This window comes from Micropterus dolomieu, linkage group LG10 (assembly GCF_021292245.1).
Source record: "Micropterus dolomieu isolate WLL.071019.BEF.003 ecotype Adirondacks linkage group LG10, ASM2129224v1, whole genome shotgun sequence".
NCBI lineage: Eukaryota > Metazoa > Chordata > Actinopteri > Centrarchiformes > Centrarchidae > Micropterus > Micropterus dolomieu.
In genome coordinates this window covers 7595522-7616858 of record NC_060159.1, presented here as the reverse complement: position 1 = coordinate 7616858, position 21337 = coordinate 7595522, and the positions used below count along the sequence as shown (strand labels likewise).

The following is a 21337-nucleotide window of genomic DNA, read 5'->3' as shown; positions in this document are numbered from 1 at the left end:
CGCGCCCCCCCCCCCCCCCCCCCCCCCGCCCCCACCCCCCCTCTCACTTTCTGTCTGGCGCTGTCTCACTTTACTCTCTGTGTCGATCTAAAAAAATAGGCTCAGGAAGTCACTTTGCAACAGCGGAGTGATATAAAACTGTAAATTCAGGCTAAGTTTGATTTATGCGCACCATTAGTGGGGAATAGTGTTCCATCATAAGTAGTCTGTCTGTCTACAGGCTATATGTGAAACCTAAACCCACGGTCGTACAGACAGGATTTTATGATCTGAACAGAATGATGGGATTATCAGAGCTGTAATTATTGTGAGCATTGCATTGTGCATGTGTGTGTGTTTGCTTGATGTAACCTCTGCAGCATACAGTAGTTCTCATACTTACTGAGGCTGCTTTCATGATTGATGCTGGGACCAACACAAACACTAGGCTTGTTTCACGGTTTAAACATTTTATAGAAAATGTCAGAATGAATGTGAGAATAGCTGTTGGGCTGTTGTCATCATGGGGCACAAAACTCATGAGAAACAACACTTTTATTTACACACAGGTGCTGACTGTCAGGGCTGAAAATGTAACGCGCTATCTCTAGCTGTCATGAAAAGATATATCTTAAAAGGTAACATGTCTTTTTTTTCTCTCTCTTGTCCTTTCAGCGAGAGAGGAAAATGTGGCCACCTTCCGTGGCTCTGAATACTTCTGCTACGACCTGTCGCAGAACCCCATACAGAGCAGCAGCGATGAGATCACGCTGTCCTTCAAGACCTGGCAACGCAACGGCCTCCTCCTCCACACGGGGAAGTCCGCAGACTATGTCAACCTGGCCCTAAAAGATGGGGCCGTCTCCCTCGTCATCAATCTGGGTTCCGGGGCCTTTGAGGCCATCGTGGAGCCAGTCAATGGAAAATTCAATGACAACGCCTGGCACGACATCAAAGTGACGCGCAACCTGAGACAGGTAATCGGGGGTAGCAGTGATGGACTGAGTTTGGAGACAGGTGGAGTTTTTTCTTTGCTGTAGATTAGCTGCTTCCAAGAGCTTTGAGACATAGCTGGCATTAAGAATGTCACCTTGTTCTGATTGGTTGTCATTCCATCGCCACAATTCAGATACATTATTGAGATAGATGTCATTATCCTTTTGGTTGTCTTTACAATTACATGAATTATTTTTTATTTAATGTCATTGTTGAATTTCTTTTCTATTAAATAAAGAGTTATAAATCACAGGGCAAAGCAGTTCTTTTGCATGCGAGTGATAGCTAAGTCAAGCGATAATGCTAGGTGTTTTCTTGTCCGATTATTGAACTTGAGTTCCCTGTGTCCCCAAATTAAAGCTATCTGATAGTTCTATGTTGCTTCACACTCCCCTAAGCTGACACCTCTGTCAGGCACTGTTGCTATCTCCTTCCTTTCAGTAACGGTGTTTTTGCTTAAATGTAGAATATAGACTTTCACTTTAAAGCCAGGCAGATGGTGTTTGCCTTTGAGTCATCCATTAATGCAGTATTTATAGCTCAGATCATCATGATGCTTTTCAAAACTAGAAATGCATTTTCATCAAAGATGTGTATCTATTGTGCATAAGTAGAATTTGTTATTTGACAGATATTGTTCACCATTTGCTTAATGTGATTTAAAGCGAGCTTGAGAGGTGGAGCTACTGTGAATCAACGCTGTCTGCAGGAGGCTGTAGAGAGTAACAAAATAATGAGACTGTATGGAGGTAGTGCTAGCTGCAAAGTGTGGAGTGGTTCATTGTCTTGGTTGACCTTTAGTTTGTCTACAAGGTGAGACAGCACTTAGTGTTGCTCTCAGAGCAGCACAACAAGTAAGTGTCGATTTCCTGACCCTCCCTGCCAGTAAGCTTTTGCCCCACAGGTTAGTAAATAGCTGTAGTTGAAAATCCCAACAGGATAACACACAGTTTAGGAGGTTAGAAGCTAAGAGCCAAGGGCTGCTTGCCTGCTTTCTTCTTTCTTTCTTTTTACAGATCTGTCTTTCTTTCACTATCATTTTCTTTCCTCTTTGAAAGGCACACTTTGTTAGACTAAGGGTGAAGAAAACACTACAGGTTTTGTTGGGGTTTTAACCATCCTACACAAATTTTTATGTAAATTTCCCATAACGTACAGTACTTCCATGTGTTTCTTTTTCTAGCAGGACTGATGGTTGATAATTAACTGAAAATTTGGCTAGGATGGCAAGATGGCACTGTTTTACTGCAGTGAATCTCTGACAAATCATGTAGTGTTTTTTCACCGCAACACTAACTCATCCATGTTAAAAGTCATTTTTTACTACTAACCAATATCTAACCAACTAATGTACTAACATCCTAATTCTTCATCGTTGCTTTTGGTTTTTGTTTTCTGTCCATCCTTATTAACAACCTTTTTTGTTCACTATTCTTTTGATTTCCTTTCTTCCCCTTTTTCTGGAAAGCAATCAGGCATTGGACACGCTATGGTAAACAAACTACATTGTCTGGTAGATATCATTCTTATTGTCTTTTTTTTGGGTTTGCCGTGTGTCCCCTCCCCCTCTCTTCTTTTATTCGTTCTCTTTGAGTTCCATCCTAGACACTCTTATCAAAAAATGAGGAGATGGGTTTGTATTACCAGGCAATTCTTTCTTCGCTTCTTCTCAATTTCCTCCCTGACCTGCCAACAACCTCGTTCTTTAACCCACAATCCCCCATCCTGTTTTTTTTCACTTTGGCTTTTACTTTTTTCTCTTTGTTTCTTCCACATTATTGCAGATTTCCAACAAGTAAAAAAAAAATTACTTCTTTGCCTTTCTAAGGGCAACTTACTTTTTATTTTATTTTTTCACACAAAAAGTCCCCATTTTTTGTGAGGACTGTCGTCCAGAACTGACAGAAGCTTACCACAATCCCAAAGATGGTGACCTCGACACCGAGACCTAAAAGAGAAACTACCAAAACGTGGCAACCCTTAACCCAATCATTGCGGGAGCTCTGACAGTTGTTTCCAACTCACTATGGCGCATGGCATGCCCACACTTCATTGACCTGTCATCCTCCAAACTCATAGAACCTCAAACCTGTCACCTTAAATAACCACTAACACTCTAATTCACCCACTCACTTTCCACCTATCACTGTATCACTGCCCTCCCTGTGTGTGTTTTTGTAGCATGCTGGTGAAAGTGGTGTTTGTGTGTTTTGGCTAACCTTGATCACCCCTTACCCCTGGGCCCATATGCATAACATATCTAAGAATAGGCGTACTGATCTAGGATTATCGGTCTGGTCCAGTGACATTGAAAATACAACCGTGACACCTGAGCTAAACCTGATCAGAGATCAGCATCAACTATTCTGAGAGTGTGTTTGAATATGGGCTCTGGTCGTGATTGTGCATGAGCCTCTGCACCCTGTGTGGCCTTTCCCAGCTTTGTATGGCACCATTGAACCACTTACTCCCCTACATGTCCAATTAAGTGTGTTTAATTTGCCTTCTAACAGTGACGACCTTGGTTTGCACATTGATGTGGTGTGAAAAGCCTCTCTTTGTTTTGCATGTGCGTGGATATATAGATGTAGATGTCTGCAAGAGTTGGGAGAATGTGAGATGGATGGTGTGAGAATGAATGTGCGCGCGAGTGTAGGCACCTGAGTGTGTGCTGACATACATGTGTACTGTATATGTGTGTGTCTGCAGTTACCAGATAAATCCCGAAACCTAAGACAAGTGCAATCAATTTGTCCTTGGTTTGAACATTGTACTAACCCTCTCCCAACCTGAAGTTTCAAAACCAAACCTAGGATCCATTCTCTTACCCCCATCAAAGATAAAGAAAATATGCCTCTGCCATATTTTCTTTACCTGTCCTGTGAATCCTATGGCAAAAAAATTCCATTACCAAAATCCAAACGCTGTCTGGTCCAAAACAATCGCTTCAAGGTACCAAATGATTCCGTAAAAAATGTTCAATGAGAAAGCAACCTACAGTGCGGAACCTAAAGAAAAGTTCAAATAGCTCATTTCGAATGCAGACCAAAGAAGGAGGTGTGTTTTATACACATCACGGGATCGAATCCCTGAGTGTAATGGCTTGGCTTTGGCTATGTGTTACCCCTCAACAGGTGACTATCTCCGTTGATGGGATCCTCACTACCACTGGCTACACCCAGGAAGACTACACCATGCTGGGCTCTGATGATTTCTTCTACGTGGGTGGGAGCCCCAGCACTGCGGACCTGCCCGGATCCCCAGTTAGCAACAATTTCATGGGCTGCCTCAGAGAGGTAGGAGGGACTTATCAGACTTTATCCCCAATAGTATATCTGCATTTGCATTATATTTTTGCTTCAGGACTATTGTTGTCGTGCATCAATGTGCAGGCACATACTGTTGCTTTCCTAGTGTTTGCTTAGCCAGTGCAACTGTTCTAGATATGGGCACAAATAATAATCGGCATACTTTTCCCTGGAAGGTAGAAAAAGGGGAAGGAAATAAAATTGCATGATCAATTAAAGCTGCTGAGTTGGCAGAGGAAGTATCAAACTTTCAATATCCCCTCGCTTAATCTAATTCATAACATTTACTGCAGTTTGTGTGTGAGAAAATATCCCAAAATTGCTTCTGTCACATGTAATATGCAGCATCAGCTTGAGTGTGCCCATGAAACACATCCCAATGGGCAGCAATCTCAAAGAAATATTTGCCTATGATAAAATACAAAAAAAGCCTTGTTGTTTCAGTTTTGCTGGCTCCTTGAGCTTGTGAGCAGAGCCAGAAAATATATTAAGTGCCCTGTTATTTACATTTTGCTCACCATTACTTATTCTGCAGCAAGTAATGCTAATAAAGGGAGGACCGATGGCACTTCAGAGCTGTAAAAAAGTCCACATCGATTTCTGCATTTTAGCAGCAGTCTCAGACAAAGCATTATGTTTTTACTTGGCACTGGGTGTAAGTGTGTGCCTTTATTCTCTATTTTCATTATTAGTGATTTTATCTTGCTGATGTGGAGAATGGTGTTGGTAATGTATGTCTGTTTGATCGTATGTGGTCCTCTGTACCTACCTGCACATGTGTTTTTTGAGTTATAACATTTAAAGCCGTGGTCTTGGACAGCTTCCAGGACTAATGTGCCTTAGATGATTGAATTGCTGCCAGTAAATAGTTGCCATAGTTTGCTGTATTGGCAGACACACTTATGCTTGGTAAAATGGCAACTTTCTTACTCTATCTGAAAGTAATCTCATAGTGGGCTAGAATAAAGAACCCTGGCAGAGTAATACTTTTTGATGCTCACAACAATATTTGAGTTTGTGGCAGCAAACTCTACATGCAAAATATTGGTTTTCTTCAAACATGTAAATGTAAATGCTCCGTACTTGTATAGCGCCTTTCTAGTCTTTTCGACCACTCAAAGCACTTTTACACTACATCTGCATTCACCAGTCACACACATTCATACACTGAGCCTAAGTGCTCAAACGGAAACTAACATTCACACTCACTCATACACTGGCGGATCAGCCGCCAGGGGCAATCCGGGGTTCAGTATCTTGCCCAAGGACACTTCGACACGCAACCAGGGGGAGCCAGGGATTGAACCGCCGACCTTCCGATTAACGGCCAACCCGCTGAGCCACAGCCGCCCCCATGGAAACATGGAAACAGAATATCTTAGTTTAGTTTTTGGTTTTAATATTCATGGCAGAGGTAAGAAACCTGAGAGGGCTTATATTAAAAACCTCCCCTCTAGGATTTACAATGTAGCCTTACAGTATGTATATTTCTTTTCTTTACATGATCTGATAAAAACGGAAGGAGAAAAAAAAATTATGTTATAATCATGATAAATGAAACAAACATAAGCAAATACTGAAACACATAAACACACATACTGAGCACATTAACTACGACACAGGTGTTTTTTTCATTCATTCAGACTTAAATACTGATAATGATGGACCAGCAACCTACTGAACATACTGCTGAAGTGAAATTAGAATCTGTGGCGAATGACTGCCAATGAATTACAGCCAGTGATGCGTTCATAAACCGTACCAAGTGCATTTGATCGGTGATTTGATGCTGCTTAGCGTAGAAAAAAAGTGAACAAACTACATATTGAGTGACTATGAATCTACGTACTAAAATGAACGAAAATATTTGAGTTGGCAAAGTGAACAGTAATGTCCACCTCCAACACAAAGCCTCTTGCTCCATCAAACAACATTTATAGTCTAAGGTGTGTTTATTAAAAGTTTAAAGAGTTGCAAATTAAAAACTTTTTGAATCTGTTGGTGTTCAAGCAACATCTTAATGATAGATTTGTTTGCCAAAACCACCAACCAGCACTGTGCAGTGAAAACAGTATATTTTAATACTACTTGATTTTAGCCCAGATAATCATACATGCCTACTTTGTAGTTCTACCGTGGTAATACATTTTTAAATTATATCACAACTTTCTCAATTTTGACAAGAGCCAGTAAGTCTAGTGATGTGCTGCCAAACTCAGTCGAGCAGCATCCATCAACTTAGCTTCCATCAGACCAGTAAACACTCTCTGACTTCATCTTATTTTGAGCATGCGCTCGCATTCACACACACAAACAGCCTCATTTGGGTGACGGCTAAGAGAAAGTCACCTTGTCCGCATTGTTTTATGTTTCGACTGAGTGGCTCAGGCTGCTGTTCCTCCAGTCATTACCACATTGGCTAATGCATGCCCGGTCCATCTCCAAACTGCTATGACACTTTCTGTCTTTCTCTGTCTCCCAGACACATATACATTGCACGCATTTCTACTGTTCCCCTAGGCTCCATGAATAAGTGGTTAACATACCCTGAGCTTTGACTTCACTCAAATGTGCCAGTGATCATTAACATCCTAGCTGTCTTAGGACAATGGCTCAGTGGATTGTTTGCTTTGATGTGTGTATAGTTAAGCACAAAAAGTGCCACAATGATACACGATAGAAAGGAGGGCATCCTTTTAAAACAAGAACAAGAAAAATCAAAGAATTATAGATGAACAAATGCATTAATGGTCCACCTGGTGTGCAGCAAGAGGGAACAAACATAATATACCCTAAAAACAGCATATGATGAAAATTACCCTTCTTATGGTATTGTATTTTAAGCCATTTGTGAATTTATGTTTGTACATATTTTTTGTCTTTGATGTGGATATTGTAGTAAAATATAAATATAATTTTTATTCTATACCGAGCACTAGGGTGAAGAAAATAGTTTGAACAGGTAAAGTGTGAACTTTGTCTTCCCTCAAACATCTAAAACTTATCACTATGTACGTGACTTATGTGTGTTTACAATAAACATGATAAGAAATTTATACTTACAAAAAATGGTTAACCAGTTGTTTTTTGGCCACTTGGCGCGGAACGGCATAAAGCTGAATATTGCATGTTTGAAATATTACAGCCTCATACAGTTGACATGGCTAGCCGTTAGCTAGTTAGCTAACAGGCACATCCAGCAGACATGGAGTGACACTAGCATTCATTTGGTGTCGTGTCCAATAATAACTCTTCTCTTTGCTTTGCTTTTGGTCTCCACCAACTGGTGAGAAAAATGTCCAGCACTTTAGCTGCTAAATGCTCCATGATGTTCATTGGATAGTTGATATCTTTTGTCTGTCTCTGAAAGAAAGCGTTTTCTCTGGAAACGAGGTTGACAAGGGCTGTGAGACTGAACCGAAACAATAAATTTGCCCGCCAGAAACCCAAAGCAGTGAAAGCTGCTAAAATGCTTTGTGCTGCCCAAGGGAACGTTTCCACGTTACATGTATTAATTTGACCCATTCTTCAAATAGAAATAAGCAAATACATTAATATAAAGAGTTTGCATATTTAATCATGGCCATGCTGCAGAGGCAGCTCCATCTTCCATGTGTTTCCAATATTATCCAAATAAGTGTGACTAAGCATGAGTTGGCCCTTGAAAAAGGGTGCTGGGTGGACAGAATCATGGAGGTGATTCACCATGCGGTTGGTCAGTGGTAGTATTGTTGCAATCCTCAACTATTCATTAAATGTTGCGCCATTAGGCTGGCATGCCAGCTGCTACCCAGCACCATGAAAACGGCTCACAACCTGCTTTGTGACCTCCACTTCATACTTAAATTCATTCATAACATCTTTTTTTGTCGCTGTTTGAAGCCCAATAGTGTGTTTCTATTGTGTGTATTTGTATGCACGCTTTCACCTACATGTACTTCTTATGCGTCATCTCTTTGTCTCGCTGCCTCTCTCCTGCGCTCCTACACCATATTTACTCCTTCCCGCTACCTCCACCTCTTCCTTTGGATTCAATATCCCCAGATAATGAGGGAATGATTCAGTTGAATTTGGCCCATTGCTCGGATCAGAGTGCGTCAGTATTTCTGTCTGACTTGTATGTGTGTAATGTCTGGCTAGAGCGCTTCAAATGCTACTGTTAGTGCATATTGGTTCGTGTGTTCACTATGAGATAAAAAAAGTGCTTCACTTAGGGCTGATGAATAAGCTGTTGGAGGCATGTTCTGCTGCATCGAGCGAATACCTCCCTTTCTCTTCTGTCTGACAAACAAAAGAGATGCTGAGCGCTGCCATCACAGCCCCTCTCTCATTCAGTCTCCACTGCACTCATCTTCCCCTGTAGGCTACATGAGATGTCATCCATACACAACACACACACACAGGCATGTCCCTCCTACACTCGTGTTTTGGCATGTGGGCTGGCGCGTGTCACGTGACCGAGGGCCAGCCGCCCAGCTCCCTCTCCGGTCAGTCTGATGTTTGTAGTGCTTTCTGCAAACTCCCAGCACCCCCAGTCAGCTCTCACACCACCCTGCCCCTCCTTCCGGTGTCACAGGGCACCCGCGGCAGCACTGGAGCTATGCAGTGGCAACTTGTGTCAGACTGTGTATGCGGCTGGGGCATGCGCTCTCATCTCTGCTGAGAGGGGGGGTGGGCTACATGCAAGAGGTGGAAGGACGATGAGTAACAAGCACAGAAGCAAGTATGTGAGAGTAGAAGGTGTGGGAAAAAAAGGAAGGGGGTGTTGTGACAGAACACAGAAGAGGACACGTGCAGATGAGCTGAATGACAGCGGGTGGGAGACAGAAACAGATAAACACTGATATGGAAGGAGGTCAAGAGAATGATGAGTGAGTGAGAAGAAGTGGAGAGAGGGCAAGAGACCAATATTTGGCATTTGAGAGGAGCGTTGTCGTCACCAGTCTTGTGTTAGTCACCACAGTATGTTCAGGCAGTGCTTGTTTTCCCCTCCAATACAAATTCAAATGTCACCCTGCCCTTTTAATTATTTTACTTTTTAATGTCCCCTAAGCCGGCCAAACAGTGATGGATGGGTACAAACCTCAGACTTTAATGGAATGCCGTCACCTTTCACCATCACCCCCACTATAGGCTAAGATCTGACGCTGGTAAACATTGTTTACAGGATTTGACTCTAGGTTACACCTTCTGCACTCATTTATGTCCTAAATTCTGGGTAATTCAAAACCTAGCATTATATAATATTACAGAAATAAATGAGCAATTACACCTGTGATTACTGTTAGTATATGAGAGGAATGATATTTTTTACTGTTGATAAAATTTGAGGTTTTTTGTAAGTTTGTTTTTTTTTTCACACCTGCCCTGTGAGATGATCTCACACTAACTTTCTACAGGAAATTAAACACATACTGGCCTAAGGCTGATCTCTTCATCACACAATGGTGACCTGATCATATAATTTATCAAGATATTCCTGTAACAATGCAGGCTTGCTTTCAATGAGCAACATTTTTGTTTTCCTGCAATGTCACACATGCCTGATGAGGAAAAACATCAGTCTGAAAAATTATAAACCTATGTTATTGGCTTTGTTTTTTGTTCTATTTAAAGGAATAGTTCGACATTTTGCATATACACTTTCTTTCCTAAGAGTTAAATGAGAGAGAGTTAAGATCGATGCCACTGTCATTACTATACGTTAAATGTGAAGCTACAGTGAAGCGACGGTTAGCTTAGATTAGCAAACAGACTGGAAACAGGGAAACAGCTAGCCTGCAAACAATGCAGGAGAGTTGAAGCTGGTGAGCTTATGAACTTCAAGATGAGCTCTCTATAGTGCGGAGCCAGTTAATGTCGTGGATGCTGGACATAGAGGGGAGGAGGAGTGTTGTGGTGTAGTGAAAGACAACAAATAGATAGTAGCAGTGAAGTGCACATGTATATGTATGCTTCTGTGAAAGAGATCAGTAGTTTGGGAGTGACCTCAGAAAAGAAGGGAAAGAAATCTTTAGTTTTGTGAATTAGCACTTGCTGATAAGTACTGAATCTAAAAGTGCAACAGTTAATCTTATCTTTTATAGCTGCAATGCATCTGGTGCCATTTTCGGCTATTCTATTTCAGTCTGACAACTTGTGAGACAGATTTACAGTGTACGGTCTAGACCTGCTCTATAAAAAGTGGCCTGAGATAACTTATGATTGGGCGCTATATAAATAAATTGAATTCATTTAATCAGAAAACATGTAAATATAGTTTCTGTCATGGCTCTCACTTGTCACTTCCTGCATGGCAACAAAGACGGAAGTGATGGAGAGAAACGCTCTGCCCAGGTGAAACCCTAGAATTAGACACTACATGCTTCATGTGTGCTGTGGTGGAGGTGGAGGTGAAGGTGGGGCTGTAGCTGTAGAGGCAGAGTTTGGTATTTTGAGAAGTGTGGCAGCAGCATTTGCAGGGAGGGTATAAGCAAGTTCATGTGACAGATTGAATGGCTCATCGTGTGTGTGTGTGTTTGACAGGTTACTGTATGTGTCGCAGTGAATTGTGTATCATGTGGCACAGCTGAAGCTGTCTGCCTGAACACATTTTTCAGCATTCCCCCTAGTTTGGCACATTAAAGGGTCATTTCACCCAAATCATATTCCAAAAATATATTCTCTCACTTGCCTCTATAGCAGTATGTAGTGATATAGGTTTGGTTTTATGTACAAGGATAATATCCACTGCTGAAACTGCATATGAAAACTGAAAATGTCTTAATTTTTCCTTAAAGGCTAAGATCTGTATTTTTCAACCTGGACCCTGTTTTCCCATGTTTGTGTGTCTCTGTGACTAATTCGGACAACATTTTATGAAATTGTTCCAGTACAGGGCTGCAACGTAATCCTTGCGGGCAACTGTGTCCCGTTAAAGTACGTCCACTAAATTGCTTGTTTTTGCAACTGACATGTCTCACACCCCTATTTCGCTGCAGCCAACTGCATAGTGGACAGTTTTTTGAAACTTTAGGCAACACAGACAAAAACCCATCACCTCCATTATATTGGCAGATGTTTCACTGGCTAACATTTCAATAACTCGCCACAACTGTCCGCATGCTTTCATACTCTGGCAATAGGCAAAACTGGTAATGTTTTTTATGATCTCTTCATCAGCTCTCTCACTCATCCACTTATAAAATTTACCCACTGTCTGTTGACCTGCTCTGAGTAAATACTGTATGTATTTTATGTGTTTCTCTCTGTGCAGTTGCATCTGTGTATTTGCACATAGAGCGCCTGTCACTTTGTGTGCGTATGTGTGTTTAAGCTAAGTAGAAGAAGAGATCTCTGCAAAGCTTCATGAGCACCTGGTGTGTGTGTGTGTGTGTCTTCACTTCAGTGGAATTACCCTGCTTCTTCATTAATACTGTGGCTAAATCAGCAGCTGACAGCAGCTGTGGCCGGGGCCAAGAGGACATGAGTACTGATCTGAAGTAGATTAGGGAGGATATTGTGTTTGTGTGTGTGTCTGTGCATGCACACTTTGCGCTTCCACCCACCTGCCCTTCCCTCACCCTTACCAGGACACAATCAATACACCATCCTGGAGCAGAGATGGAGGATCTCGGCTTTATGGAGTCGTTACAGTCCCCTGTGTGCGCGTTATGAATGGGCCCCATAAGGCTGTTGATAGGCAGAGGGATAGCGTAGCAAAGCACAGCCATAACAAAGGAAAAGATGAGGTACACATAGCTCCAGTAGTCAGTTCCTCTTTTATAACATAATTTCGATTACCGTATTGATCAGCCTGCAGCAGAACAGACAAAATCATAATCCCAAAACAGATCGGGAGCCGGTTGATTGTAAGATTTGTACATAGTAGAATAACATTACAGGGCCTGGGAGAGTTTGCAAAGGCTTTCCACTGTCAAGGAAACTAAGATAGAGAGCAATGTTTTCATGAGTCAAGTAGACAAACTGTCTTTTTTAGAGTATAAGAACAGCCTGTTGTTGCTCTGATGGAAACCTTGTGCTGTAAGGGAATCACAGAGATGAAATATTATACTTACCATGGCTCAAAGACAGAGATGGAATGCCTTGGAACTTTGGCAGGTTTGAGTGATTAACATCTAAGAAATGCACAGTGACCATCACAGTACTGTTACAGTTCTACATTGCAAATGAGCAACATTAAAGCTTTTTCTTCTCTCTTTCTTTTTTCATGTAATATTCAGTTTGATCTCTTGCCCACAAGTAGTCTTCAAAAGCATGCTGAAAGTGGCAAGGTATTTGGCTTCAGAAGAAAATCACCTGTTTTTCAGAGACATCAGTCATGCTGGTTAAATCTAAAATAAATTTGAGCTACAGGGCAGCTACAACATTTCTGTGAAATATGATTAATTTACTGTTTATCCTAATTCAGAAAGTACACTGAATTCAATGGTTGTTTGGGTAACTCTAAATGTTGCCTCTGTTGATTTACAATAATCAGAGAGCCAGATTCTCCGAACATTTTCTCTGCAATCTAGAGTTTAACTGATAATCACATGCAGGCAAGAAGAACAAACAACATATTAGCATGCTTTGCATACTCAAACATTGCAGCAGCATTAGGCTGGCTTTTTCTAAATGGATTTATTGCTGGGAATGTCCTTGTAGAGCTGAAAAAAATAGTCGATTAATTAATCTTCAAAATGCCAAACATTCTCTAATTCTAGCTTGTCACTTTGTCTTCTGTGTGAAACTTTATAGATAAATCCGGTTTATGTGTGAATGTAAACAGGCTGGCACCTTACTTGTAAACCTGTGCATAACACTGTAATGTGTAGGGATGGGGGTCGAGACCCGGTTCCAAAAGGACCCGGTTCCAAAATTTCTCAAAACCCGAAAATCAGTAAGGTTCGAGCTTATTGATACTGCTGTCCAGACTTGCTGGTCCTATGATGTAACGTTAAGTCTCGAGCGTCAAATCTAATTTAATTTGAAACGCAATGGATAAGAAAATCATCAGGGTGCAGTCTGCCTGCTCTCTGTCGGCTCCTACACACACACACACACACACACACACACAGCTGCAGCAGAGCGAGAGGCTGCGCCGTCGCCGTGGAATACGGTGAGGGTTAAGTACTGAAGTCAAGCCAGCCCTCGCGCTGTTTTGCGATGCGCGTTTTTTTCTAGGCATTACGATAACATCGTGTCGCAGCACATTTCAAAATAAAAAGTGTGCTTCAGTTGGACATAATGCAGTTGATGTGGCAGAAACGATTGAATATATAAATAAATGCTTAAGACAACACAAGTATCTAAAGAAAATATTACATTCTCACAGAAAGCTTACTAAATTAAGCCAAGATTGGAACTCTGAAAAGAAAACCTTCTGTTTCCACTAACTCATTTCACTTCACAGTGACAGCAGACCACCTCAGGGTGACCCTCTGTCAATATCAGAGCAATCTGATGTTTGGTTTTAATATCACAGCCCTTGAAAATGTCTAATATTTTCACTGAATTTGCTGATTTCAGATGGATGTAAAAAGAAAACCCTTGGTGAAGATCCGAAATACACTATGTTGCAAAGGTTTTAGGACGCTTGCCTTTACATGTACACAAGATGGTTAATGAAATCCTATTCTTAATCCGTAGGGTTTAATATGGAGTTGGACCACCCTTTGTAGATATAACAGCTTCAACTCTTCTGGAAAGGCTGTCCACAATGTTTAGGAGTGTTTATGGGAATTTTTGACCATTCTTCAATAATCCCATTTGTGAGGTTAGGCACAGATGTTGGACGTGAAGGCCTGGCTCGCGTTCTCGCTCTAATTCATCCCAAAGGTGTTCTATGGGTTGAGATCAGGACTCTGTGCAAGCCAGTCAGGTTCTCCACACCAAACTCGCTTATCCATGTCTTTCTAAAAAGAAAACCTGCAGTTTCCACCATTCATTTCACTTACCAGAAATAGCAGACCACCGTAGAGCATCCCTCAGTCAGTATCAGAGCTTTCTGATGTAGAGTTATGAAATTAAAGCCCTATAAAATGTCTTATATTTTCACTGAATACCCCCTGAATTCAGATTGATGGTAAAAAATACAAAGGTAATGTTAACCCTAATGGTAACCCTAGTCCTCAACTTGACTTTAAGGATATTACCTCCTTCAATCACACCCACACATCACCCACTGAAATTTGAATTGCGCACGTAGATGACCATTAGAACGTTGCTACAGATACCTGAGTACTTTATTATAGCAGTGTCCCTACTGCAGACTAACCCTTCAGCAGACGATGGAGTGGCAGGGCCCATCAGTAGAGGGCTCTGCCTGTGCTTATAGAATTAGTTACCAAGCCGTGACGTTCATGCTTTCTCACACAGGCTCAGCCCCCCACTGGATTCTATGGGTATAATGAGAAGAGCCCCATGACTGTCCACCCCAGCAACGACAAGCACCAATAACACGACAATCACTGTGAAGTGAAATGAGTCGATGGAAACAGGACGTGTTCTTTTAACATCCATCTGAAATCAGCAAATTCAGTGAAAATATTAGACATTTTCAAGGGCTGTAACTTTCAAACTAAACATCAGATTGCTCTGATATTGGCAGAGGGACGCCCTGAGGTGGTCTGCTGTCATTGTAAAGTGAAATAAGTCGGTGGAAACAGAAGGTTTTCTTTTCAGAGTTCCAATCTTGGCTTAATTTAGTAAGCTTTCTGTGAGAATGTAATATTTTCTTTAGATACTTGTGTTGTCTTAAGCATTTATTTATATATTCAATCGTTTCTGCCACATCAATTGCATTACGTTCAGCAGAAGCTCACTTTTATTTTGAAATGTGCTGCGACACGATGTTACCGTAATGCCTAGAAAAACACGCATCGCAAAACAGCGCGAGGGCTGGTTTGTCTTCAGTGGTTAAGTTGGCTCCAAACTACTGTAACGTTAGTTGTTGACAGCTACGCTCTTTACTGTAAGTACGTGCGAAAAAACCTTCTCAAGTAAAAAGACAATACTTTATCAATACACCTGTCTGTAAAGTAACGTTAAACATGTAACGTTAGAAATGGTTAATTAAATCATCTCTGTCCTCAGTATCTCATCCTGTATGTTATATACAAGCACAGCTAACGCTAGCTTGGCATTAGCCAAATGTTAAAAACAAGCTAAATAGAAAGCTGTCTGTCTGGAGCACAGACTGGTCTGTACTCTCAAAAACTCAGCTGCTGGCTGAGACAAACCAGCCGCTCCTCCTTCTACCTGGTAAGGTTACCTGCAGCAGCGAGAGAGGAGGAGGGACTGATACAGATACTGATACTGATGTTGTTCTTTCTAAGCGTCACTCACTACTTGTGATGTCAGATAAAGTTATTGAGTTACTTTGCTGTTGTAAACATTAATGTTGCTGCTCTAGAAACAACATTTAGCTGTATTTAAAATATTAAATTAAAAACAACCAGGCAGTAAATATGTACAATTTTATATATGTTTATTTATCGCAAGTGGTCATCTCAATACATAACGTTATGGCACATTGATTATTTTCCGCATACCGTGCAGGCCTACCTCATGCCTGCATGTTGGGTCTGGTCTTACCAAACAACCATCACTAAATAATAGTAAAATATCAATAGTGATATCGATAAAGAATCTGATCGTTAAGCAGTCTCAATAAGGGTATCAATATCAATAAAAATTAACGATCCCCATCCCTAGTAATGTATGTGAAAGTTTTCACTTCTTTGTGCACACAAGAAATCTGTCAAATAGATCCCATAAAACCTTTTACATGTTAAAATTGTAGTCATCAAATTCCATTAATATAAAGGTTAAGGGCTTAAAAACCTTTAAACTAAGTAAAATGTTGTTTCTGTTTTGTGTTGTTGTGTCAACTTTAGATAAAACTATTAAAAAATAAAAACCACAAGTCTCTGCTGCATGAAATCAGTTTTACTTTTATATCTCCATTAATTCCTTATATTTCAAGTGGCATGTCATGCCTGCCTTTCACACGTATTTCAATGCCATCTCCATTTTGTTGTTTCTTCCGGGAAACTCCCGTAATTTGCATTTTTATATAAAAAAATCATCATTCATGGATCCGAGTTTTGGATTTATTCATATTTGGAGTTCTGTTTGTCACGCTACATACAATTTCAACCCACCTGTCCCCACAACCTGGCAACCCACAACCCGATCCATTATGCACAGCTGCTCTCTGCGTAGGCAGACGGGCCAGCTAATTTAACACTAGCTGTTGTGAAAATGTCAGGACAGGGACAGCACCTGAAAAAATCTAAATACACCCGCAAATATAAGCAGAGTTTGAACTTGAAGATTTTAATAATAAGCTAATTTGTCCTGGGTTTTATCACTAATTAACTACAGGGTTATTCATTTCAGACCAGGGCTTTGAGACTGAATAACTTCCACATTCATGCAGACTATCTTCATCTGTCGGAAGGGGCGACTGCCAGCTGTGATTAACCCAAACACCTATGCTTTCACTGCTACCAGAGGAATGGAGGCGTCGCTGGAGAGGATAATGCATAAATCACATGCTGGATTTGTCTCTAGAACAAACACTTAATTGAAGAATCAAGGAAATAATCAAAAGATTTATCTATAATCTTAATAATCATTAGTTGCAGCTCTTGTCCTATGCATCTCTGCTGTAGCTTTGTGTTCATGTACTTTGTTGAAGATAGCCTAAACCTATAAAACTAACTTTGTTAGTATTGTGTGGTACATTACCAGTAGATTTTGTTGTGTGTCATGTCAGGAGTTTAAGCATAGTCATTAACTGCACTGACAGCTACATGACTGTTTGTCGTGTACACAGACCCACAAATACAACCCATGTGCACAAACCCACACATAAATACGCACAATCTCATATTTTGAGAGTTGGAAATACTGCCTCCTGACATGTTTTCTTTCTTGTGCAGTTTCCCTACTCCTCTGCTGCCCTTATTCCCACCAGCCGGTCTTTCACTCCCCGTGGTTTTTCTCTCTCCTTCCCCCTCTCGTCAGTCCTCCGCGGCACTCGGGTCACCTGTGTTGATTTACTGTCAAATCTTCCAGGATTATCGGTAATCCCACAGCAGTGAAATCTGTTTGCCGACAGATGTGCTCCGTCACTGCTGCAGTTTCCTGCGTACACACTGCCCTATATACCAGAAAAGGCCTGTCTTCCTACCCAGAAAAGGAAAAAACATTAATTTTCCGCCTCAGTGGATTCCAATTGACAACATTCTACTTTCCTTTTCTTTGGTATTTTGTTGTATCTGACTATAATGAGAGGTCACTTTCTACTTTTGTGGATTAGGGGGTTGGAGTAAATTTATTGTGAGTAAATAGGTATGATATTAGGTAGATTCTCACAGGGTCACAGGTATTCCCGTGCCATTAGCCATCGCTTCTCATGCTTCTCACTCAGTCGGCAGGCATTCGATCACTTGAAAATACAGTCATGCATTTGTGTATGATCTCTTTTTCATCTTGGTAGATTGAAGTTGAAATAGAAAATGACTGAGAAACAAATTGGACCGCACACACCTTAAAAGACATAAGTTTTATCGATCCAGCTGTCCTCAAATGGGTAGTATGTAATATTACTAGTGTATGATGCTATAATATTGCAGTTTGCAATGGAGTTCAGTTCATTCACATGGAAATAAATATTTTTCAACCATTACTGCTCTGGCAAATTATTCCCTACGTAGAAAAAAACCAAAAACCCTGTAAGACACAGTTCACACTGAGGTATAATTATCATCTTTACACTTGACATGTATTTGTTATGGATATATGAGAAGTCTCCAACCCCTGTATTTGTTCCCCAGGTGGTGTACAAGAACAATGATATCCGCCTTGAGCTGTCCCGCCTCGCTCGCATTGTGGACCCCAAGATGAAACTCCAGGGTGATGTGGTCTTCAAGTGTGAAAACGTTCCCACCCTTGACCCCATCAACTTCGAGACCCCGGACTCCTACCTGGCCTTGCCGAAATGGAACACCAAACGCGTGGGCTCCATCTCGTTTGACTTTCGCACCTCCGAACCCAACGGGTTGATACTCTTCACTCACGGCAAGGCCCAGGACCGGCGGGATGCAAAGGGCCAGAAGAACAACAAGGTGGACTTCTTTGCAGTGGAGCTGCTCGATGGAGGGCTGTACCTGCTGCTGGACATGGGCTCCGGCACCATCAAGGTCAAGGCTACACAGGCTAAGGTCAACGATGGCGCCTGGCACCATGTGGACATCCAAAGAGACGGCCGCTCAGGTAAGGATAGAGGGGAAAGCAGCTTCTCAGAATTTCACAAATAAATTTTGAAGTAGTCGAAATAGAAACTAACAGATTTCAGCCACACAGTTTACCAACAATAGAATTAGAAACTTAATTTCTGTTTAACATCCCTGTCATGGGCTGTTAAAGTAAACTGCGATCAGCTTGGTGTTTTGGGAAGGCACTGGGGTTTCGTTATGTCATTGTTTTTCATTTCTCTCTCTCTTTCACACACAAGTACATAATCAAGAATGGCTTCAATCAGGAAACTGAACTCCTGGCTCAATTAAAAATATGTTGCCTTTGGCTATACAGTATATAGATTTATAGTCAGAGCTGGCAAGGCAAATAAACTGCTAGACTACAGAGTAATCAAACCTAGAGATATAAAGGTACGCTCCCGTACAATATATCCTAAAATACTGAGTAAAAAAGAAGAGCTGCTGTTTCCTTCAGTATTGCTGTAGCGACTTTGTTATATATTAGTTTGTTATATATCATTTATTGTTGGAAACCTGCATTTATTTATTTTATTTTATTTCAGGTTTATTTAACAGGGACAATGCACACTAATAATACATAAATAAATGTATAGTGTGCCAGAATTAGACAAAAGGCTATTTTACATCTGCTGTCCCTGGACAGATCTTAATATGTCACACCTAAAAAATATAAAAAGATTAAAATAGTACATACAGGTTAATACAAGAATAAAATTACCATAACTGTATAAAAAATTACTTAACCAACATATAAACAGGAACAGTTGGCCAATATCAACAACAACACACATGCACACACAAGCCAAACTGTCCATATAACGAACATTGTGTAATAGCAACGGCATTCATTTTTGGACATGCACAAAAAAACAATATAACTGGGACAATGACGGACATCTAAATCTAAACACATATGAGCCAGACAACCTCATAGGCATAGGACAAGAAACACAAACAGGCAGGACAGAGAAGACAGCAAAAGTTAGTGTCTAAGGGCCCAATTTACTAACATCCCGAATAAAGAGCACTAAACTGCATGTGCATTCTAAAATATTGCACATGCAAATTTAGTACCTGTTATTGGTGATTTACTAAGAATTATTGCGTAGATGACAACAGGAGCAAACACAATGGAGGTGGGAGTATTAAAATGAGGGTTTCGCGTGTTTTATGGAGAGTCGGGAGGGAAAGCAGCCATTGCGTGAAAACCTAGGTTTGTTTCATTCAGTGCGTCCCGATTATGTGGAAATCGTACCTGCCAATCCTGCCTGAGATTACACTAAGTACTTGGGACAGCACACCTGGAAAAACAGCTTTGGAAAACCCCAACAAAAACAGCCTACAGTATGCTGGAATGATCCAGACGTGAGGAAATGCCAGCAGATCGTGCTTCATCCAGCCAGGGGGAACTCCTGCCTCTGTCTCTGTACCCCCAACGCCCCATTCCCTCTTCGATACCTACAGTGAGTTGTGTCGCTATTACGACTGGTGCGCTGTTGGTGATCGTTCCCTCTGGCTGGATGAACTTTACGCATGATCCGTGCACTACTGCAGCTGGGGGCTCTCCACAGCGCCACGCAACTTTCTCAATTCTTCCCTCTCACGGAGAAAAGAAGTCAGGTCGAAACAATATGTTAATACAACAGTATTGCCAAAACTAAATGACAATAGAAAAAAATCTATTCATGTAGTTCATCGAATAAATAATATAAAATATTTGTATTTCAGTACATTTGATATTTTTATTAATTAATTAATTAATTAATTAATTTCTCTACATTTTCTTTCATTACGGCTGTGTCTCCTTCTGGCAACAATAACAGCAGCCAATGGTTTGCAACTTCCTTTCAAACGTATTAAATACAGAGGCCGTTGCACTCACGTGAAATTGCGTTTAGGCTTGGTAGATCACATTACGTGCAGTAAATAAATGTATTTGCATTTTACGCCCCAAATTGCATATTCATTAAGGCAAAAGTAGTAAATGAACAACAGGTACTATCTTGCGCTTTTGAAAGACGTCACTCTGCATGCACACCGTTAGTAGATCAGCTTACGTGCTAATTTGCTGGTGATACCAAGTTAGCACATGTTTTTACTCACGCAAACCTTTAGTAAATCAGGCAAGTGTAATGTTGACAGTCCTGACTACCTGTTAACCACTTCTTTAAGTTAAATTTAAAAGAAGCGTAAGTTTTAAAATTCCTAATGTGAATTGGGATGAGGTTCCATTCACGAGCAGCCCTGACTGAAAAAACTGTTTGACCGAGTGCACATTTCCTCAACGGGACAGTCTCAGGGAATGAATAAAAAAAAAAAGAAAGATCCACAGTTGATTTCATTACAGCAACAATGAATATACAGTGGGTACGGAAAGTATTCAGACCCCTTTAAATTTTTCACTCTTTGTTTCATTGCAGCCATTTTCCAAAAATCAAAAAAGTTCATTTTATTTCTCAGTAATGTACACTCAGCACCCCATCTTGACAGAAAAAAACAGAAATGTAGAAATTTTTGCAAATTTATTAAAAAAGAAAAACTGAAATATCACATGGTCATAAGTATTCAGACCCTTTGCTCAGTATTTAGTAGAAGCACCCTTTTGATCTAATACAGCCATGAGTCATTTTGGGAAAGATGCAACAAGTTTTTCACATCTGGATTTGGGTATCCTCTGCCATTCCTCCTTGCAGATCCTCTCCAGTTCTGTCAGGTTGGATGGTAAACGTTGGTGGACAGCCATTTTCAGGTCTCTCCAGAGATGCTCAATTGGGTTTAAGTCAG

The 21337-nt window shown here is 40.8% G+C and overlaps 1 protein-coding gene across 4 annotated transcripts in view; it reads left to right on the top strand.

Moving 5' to 3' along the window:
* nrxn3b (neurexin 3b) overlaps positions 1-21337 on the top strand; it is a 297359-nt gene that overhangs the window by 71646 nt on the left and 204376 nt on the right. For all 4 annotated transcript variants that reach the window (XM_046060480.1, XM_046060482.1, XM_046060479.1 and 1 more), the window contains 3 exons: positions 655-956; positions 4110-4271; positions 18110-18548. In XM_046060480.1, coding sequence (XP_045916436.1) covers positions 655-956; positions 4110-4271; positions 18110-18548 — 903 coding nt within the window. The remainder of the gene's footprint in view (positions 1-654; positions 957-4109; positions 4272-18109; positions 18549-21337) is intronic.